The sequence below is a fragment of the Crotalus tigris genome, unplaced genomic scaffold, assembly GCF_016545835.1.
Source record: "Crotalus tigris isolate CLP2741 ecotype Arizona unplaced genomic scaffold, ASM1654583v1 scf7180000017685.4511686, whole genome shotgun sequence".
In the NCBI taxonomy this organism is placed as follows: Eukaryota; Metazoa; Chordata; class Lepidosauria; order Squamata; family Viperidae; genus Crotalus; species Crotalus tigris.
Window position 1 is genome coordinate 2,182,232 of NW_024096565.1, and position 6,000 is coordinate 2,188,231.

Below are 6,000 nucleotides of genomic sequence, written 5' to 3' on the forward strand. Positions count from 1 at the left end.
CTATTTCTATTTGTAGGTCTTTGTATTTTGTTATCTTCTCCAGTTCTTTCTCTTCTATTCTGCTATCTCCAGGCACTGCCACATCCACTATCCAGACTTTTTTGTCTTTCTTATCGACAATTGTTAAGTCTGGGGTGTTATGTTGCAGGTGTTTGTCTGTTTGAATTCTGAAGTCCCAGAGCAGTTTAATTTTATCATTTTCTACGACTTTCTCTATTTTATGATCCCACCAGTTTTTGCTTACAGGCAAATGATATTTTTTGCAGATCTTCCAATGCACCATTGTTGCTACTTTGTCATGCCGCTGCTTGTAATCAGTTTGTGCAATCTTCTTGCAACAGCTTACCAAGTGGTCCACTGTTTCTTCAGCTTCTTTGCATAGGCGGCACTTACTGTCTGTTGCTGTCTTCTCAATTTTGACTTTGTATGCATTTGTCCTTAAGGCTTGGTCTTGTGCAGCCAGAATTAGTCCCTCGGTCTCTTTCTTCAATTTTCCTGCTCTTAGCCATTGCCAGGTTTTATTATTATCTGCTTTCCCAGCTATTTTTTTCATGTATTGGCCATGTAGTGCTTTGTCTTCCCATGCCTCTATTCTGTTCTTCATTTGGTCTTTCTTGTAGGCCAGTTTGGTCTCTCCAGTAGTTAGTAAGCCTTCCTGATATACTAATTTCAGTGCATCTTCATCATTGTTCTTCAGATATTCTTCCAAAGCCATTTTTTCTTCTTCAACCATCTGATGTACTTGTAGCATTCCACGCCCACCTATTTGCCTTGGTAGATAAAGTCTATCAATGTCACTGCGTGGATGAAGGGCATGATTCATTGTCATTATTTTTCTGGTCTGCCTATCCATTGCTTTTAGTTCTGCTTGAGTCCAGTCCACTATTCCAGCTGTGTACCTAATGACTGGGATTGCCCAGGTGTTGATTGCCTTTATGGTATTTCCTCCATTGAGTTTGGATTTTAAGATCTTCTTCACTCTCTTCATGTATTCACCTCTAATCTTTTTCTTGACTTCAGTGTGCTTGATGTTGTCAGATTATTATTATTATTATTATTATTATTATTATATTCAAACATCTAGTTAATAATATAATATCCCATCTAATGGATCAAAATTCTATTTTCTTCAGCCTTACTCTAGATTTCTTCCTTTGCCAACTAACTTTCCAAGTCAATGCATTTTGTAACAACAAGTAATTTTTCCTCTGTTTTTGTGTGTATTGTTTGGAATAAGAAAGACCATTTGGTTAAAGTATTTTTGGAAGAACGAACCCATTGATATTCATTAAACAGCCTCCCTCCTTCTCCAGTTCCCCACAGTTCTCCTAATAGCTCTATTTTCCATTTCATCAGTTCTTCTTCCTTTTCCTCAAATGTGTACTGAAGTCTTGATTGGTAAGATGTCTTTTCATTTTCGATACTATCGCTACATCTTATAGTTCTTCAATTATCTGAATCTGTCAGTTAGTTCCTTCCTTTAGGTCCTCCATCTTTGAATCTGCTTCCTCTAGTTTTCCTTCTATTTTCTGAGTTGCTAGTTCCTGCTTTGTAATCATGTTCTGGGTTTGTAAATTTAGAATAGAAAATTGTTCTTTTATCTCTTTTGTGTTATTTCTAGTCTTATCACGAGCTAAAGCAATAGTCTCTTATATTAATTTCAACATGGAGAGAATTTTTTTCTGATCTTCATCCATATTTTCTTGGTGGTATATCAAACTGAAGACTTAGGGGACAGGTGTTAAAGATTTTTTTTACCATTTTTACCATTTAAATGGGACATCCATTTCATTTTTGTAGGTGGTCTTTATAATAAAAATTGTTCATCAAAGATCCAAAATATTCCATCCAAAATATTCCATCATCTCAAGTAATGATGTGTGTTTCTGCTGCAGGGAAATAGTTCCACAACACAGCTATGAAAGTCAGTAAATACTTATATTCGTAGTTCAGGCAGGCCAGTTTCAAATAGTTCATCATCTCTGCCACATCAATAAGCAGCCCCAAAGTTTTTCCCCCTTTTTTCCAGCTGCAGTCTTCAAAAGTGAAAGTTTCCAATGACAGCAAGAGTCTTATCTAAATCTTGGCTTTAAGCCAAGTTTTCTTTAGGCATAAATTGTAGTGCCACAATTCACCACGAAATGTCATTAGCATTGTTTTCCAGCTTTTTAAATCCAAACTTATATTACAAACTTTTCAATTTTTTTTTAAAAGGTCTCAAAAGCACTTTTAGTCCACAAATTTCAAAGCCATATATGTGTATTAATTCCAAATTAATCTTATAATTTTCTCTATTTCCCCCAAGCAATTAGTTTGCTGCTTTTCTTTTCCTGAGGGAATGGGGTGGAAATTCCCCTTCCCTCTCTCATTGGGAAGGGTATTTTGGGCAATTTCTTTCCTGGAAGAAGTCTTAAGAGTCATAAAGAGAGGATAGGCTCTCACCCAGTTTCATCCACATTGCTGAAAAATTGCTTGTTGGTACTTATTTTCTTTGGTTGTCAGTAGCTTCTGACTGGCTACATGAATGTAGCCAGTCTTTCCCCCACCGGTTTGGAGGGCTTTCTCAGATCAAACAGAAGGGCTACCGCCCTCCCGCGATCAACAAGGGTCCCCTCCTTGCTTGTCACCTCTACGGGGTGACTTTCGACCCTTTCCAGGATCCCCAGTGGGACAAAATCGAACTTGAAAGACAGAGCCCTGTCTTCCTGCGCCCATTCTGCTGCGACGTCAAAGCGGAAGTCCCACTGGCTTTTTTTAAATGGGAAAAATTAAGAGATTATTATTTTGCCATTGCAACTGATTCAAAATAAGTATATGAGAGTTCCATTAAGCCTAAGACATTTTTGATGTGCTTTTTGAGGAAATTGGAACTCTGCCAATTTTCCTTATTGTATATTTTTCTCATTAAATTGTAATTGTTTCTAGGTCACAAAGAATTGCATTGTTTTTTTTAGACAGGAGGAAAACAAAACGAAGACTCCACTTCGTGAAGCCATTTTAAAAGAGGAACAAGTTTTAGATCTACAGAAAAAAATTATGGAAAAGTCTACTGAACGTAAAATGCAAACTGAATATTTAAAAACTAAATTTCTGAAGTCTAATGAAAAAACCAAGCCATCTTGGAAATTAGACAAAGTAAGAAAAGGAAAATAATGCTTTATTTTGCATTTTATAAAACAATCAGACTGTCTTTGAAGCATGTGTGGAAATTTGAATAATTGCTTTACACTTTAAAAAATTAAGCATATACACGTTTAATACATTTAATGTATATATCTTAATCATAAAACAAATTTCCATTCATAACTCATACAAGACTCATGCAAGAAAAGTTTCAAAAAAGTTTAAAATTTGTATAAAACAGCTGATTCAAATGTTAACACATATGTCAATACTTGATTAACATCTGAAAGTTGTGTTATACAAATTTTAAGTTTTTGAAATTTAAATTTTCAAAGAGAAAAATAATTACTATGCCATCATTTCCCAATTTTATTCCACCACTGCTCATCAGAGGCTAAAAAAGCACAGATTGGTGGGGTGCCATCAAGTACACATTAATCCCAACTGCTAGAATGGTGTCACCCCTTCCTTTGCTGTCCTTCGGAAGGCACGAGGCAAGTGATGCACACCTTCAAGCCAAGGTGAAGTTGTTAGTGAAGTGGGATTTTCCTAATACCTAGTCGAATTTGAGGAGCGAATTGATTTTGACTTTAAATTGGCAACAGTATCTCACCTGCTGAACAAGCAGAAAAGTGCTCAGCTAAACAATGAGGACACTAGCAATTCCAAGCAGCATTGCTTTCGAACAAGTGCTTTAATTTTTAAATGCCGACATAGTAACTGCTTAATCTGTTCCAGAATTTTGCCTACGTTTTCTGTTTTCAAATAACAGCTTTTTTTCCTGTTATTTGAACACAAAACAACAGTACCTTCTCCAATCCTATGTTACCATATCCATTTGCATGAGGAACTTCAGAGAAAGGGATCTAAAATTACATTTGCAGGCTCAGCTTCACAAGCAACTTAGTGGCATCACTTATTAATTATTTTTGCAGGATGTGTCCACATTACATTGATCTCACTCTCAGCTCATTGTTGAGGTAACCTAATCCAGTGCTTAGTTGTTTCAGTTCAGAAGTGACATTTCATTCTTTTGATACAGAATTTCAAAGGGGTCAATTTAGTGCATGTAGAGGTGAAGCAAGGAATGACACTGTTAGCAAATGGTTGTATTTTCAGTATCTTATTTTAAAAAAAATCTTGACACCCCCCCCCCCCCCGATGCTTTTGATCTGAGGAGTTCAGTCCATAGAAGTTTATTGAAATTGGCTTTCCTGAAAGGGAAAGTGATAAAGCAATGAGAACAATATGGGGTTTGAAAAAATCAAGCTCTTCCTTTCACTCAAATACCTAGGAAATAATTATAATACCAGCTACCAGATGAAGAAAGACAAGAGGCCATTTCAGTTTATTGCAATAAAAAAAATCAGGAAAATTTTTAAATAGCTTTATGAAAGGCCACATAAAAGGGATATTTTTTTTTCTTGTGTCTTCCCAATCTTTTTCAAGTTTCACTGAGACTTTATAGTCAAACCATTATCAGTTTACCTAGGTGCCAGATCTTAGGGATGTATTAACTTCTCAGGGATGTTGATGGAAATCCTACTGGTGTTACTTGAATAAATTGTGAGGTACCCCAATCACCGTGTGCCATTGCATTCTGGACCACTTGCAGCATCCGGATGGTTTTCAAGAGCGGCCTCACGTAGAGCATGTTGCAATGATTATTTAACATGTTTGAATTAATATTAGGATATATTTTGTTTTCACAGAAATCTGAAGGAGAGGATCACTGGAAGAAATGGGAAGAAAGTCGACAACAGCAATTTAAAATGCTTCAGCAAGGTCTTATGTCTAGAGATAATGCTCAGAAAATGGTAACAAATGAAGCTATGAGAACTGGAACCAATGCTTGTATATTAAGAAGTTAGACAAAATTGTTTCTAGATGTCATACTGTTTAGAAGACATTTACTACTAATCTGATTCAGTTTTTGATTTCTTGAACTACTTTATACTTTACTATAAAAATGGCTATTAATTGGCAGCTGTTTTTAGTTTATATTATGTTGGAACTATAATGCTTTTAACATTTTTAGCTATTATAATGCTAGTTTTCAAAATAAATATGTGGTACTTTTTAAATGTTATATTTTTCAAATAAATAAAAGGGAGACAAACATGCATTTTAATATTTTAAAATAGCTTTTTTCATTTAAGCCAAGATAATATTTCAGTATGCTATAGTCAAAACTGTCTCGAGTATATCAAAAGCAAATAATGAGGGAAAATAGTGTTTCAGAGCTTTGCTAAATCTTGAATCTCCTTTAAGAGGGATCAATTTCAGTGGTTTTTACAAAGATTTCTTTTTTTCACCGTTTATACATTTTTATTAGTTTATCAAAATATAAAATACAAAGAAAAATAGAAAACTAGGGGAGAAAGGGAAGGAAAGACAATATAGGGGAGAAAGGGAAAAGAAAGAAAAACACATTGCTTTCAACTCTCTTTAGTACAGTAGACCATAATAACATTACAACCTAACTTTTTACTTTTACACAATAGTATATACTCGTCATTTCTATAGCAATAAACCTATTTAATCAGCAAAAACAAAATCAGAGTTTCATTTTTTTTTTCGTTGCAAGCACAAAATCTGGAAGCACTTTCCGAACAGAAACAGAATTAAATATATTCTCTCCTTTGGATGAAGGTATCAATTTAACCAACTCTGCTTTTCCTTGCTGTGGGAAATAGTATATCCTTCTATTTACTCATTAATCTTTATAAACTGTCATAATTCATATTTTAAAAAAATTCCTATGTTATTTCAGATTTTTTTTAACCTAAAGGGAGAAAGCACTTTTTCTAAGTTTTAAAACAGTCAACTTTTCTTTAAAAGTATTTCTAAAATCTGTAGGTTCTAATACTTTTTTTG

The 6,000-nt window shown here is 34.6% G+C and overlaps 1 protein-coding gene across 5 annotated transcripts in view; it reads left to right on the top strand.

Annotated features, from left to right (window-relative positions):
• CFAP99 (cilia and flagella associated protein 99) overlaps window positions 1-5,710 on the top strand; it is a 40,172-nt gene extending 34,462 nt beyond the window's left edge. For 4 of the 5 annotated variants that reach the window (XM_039337704.1, XM_039337701.1, XM_039337700.1 and 1 more), the window contains 2 exons: window positions 2,955-3,135; window positions 4,836-5,710. In XM_039337704.1, the coding sequence (XP_039193638.1) occupies window positions 2,955-3,135; window positions 4,836-4,994 (340 nt within the window). In that variant the 3' untranslated portion in view covers window positions 4,995-5,710. The remainder of the gene's footprint in view (window positions 1-2,954; window positions 3,136-4,835) is intronic. The other variant, XM_039337703.1, reaches the window with a different exon arrangement.
• Window positions 5,711-6,000: the final 290 nt, after the last annotated feature.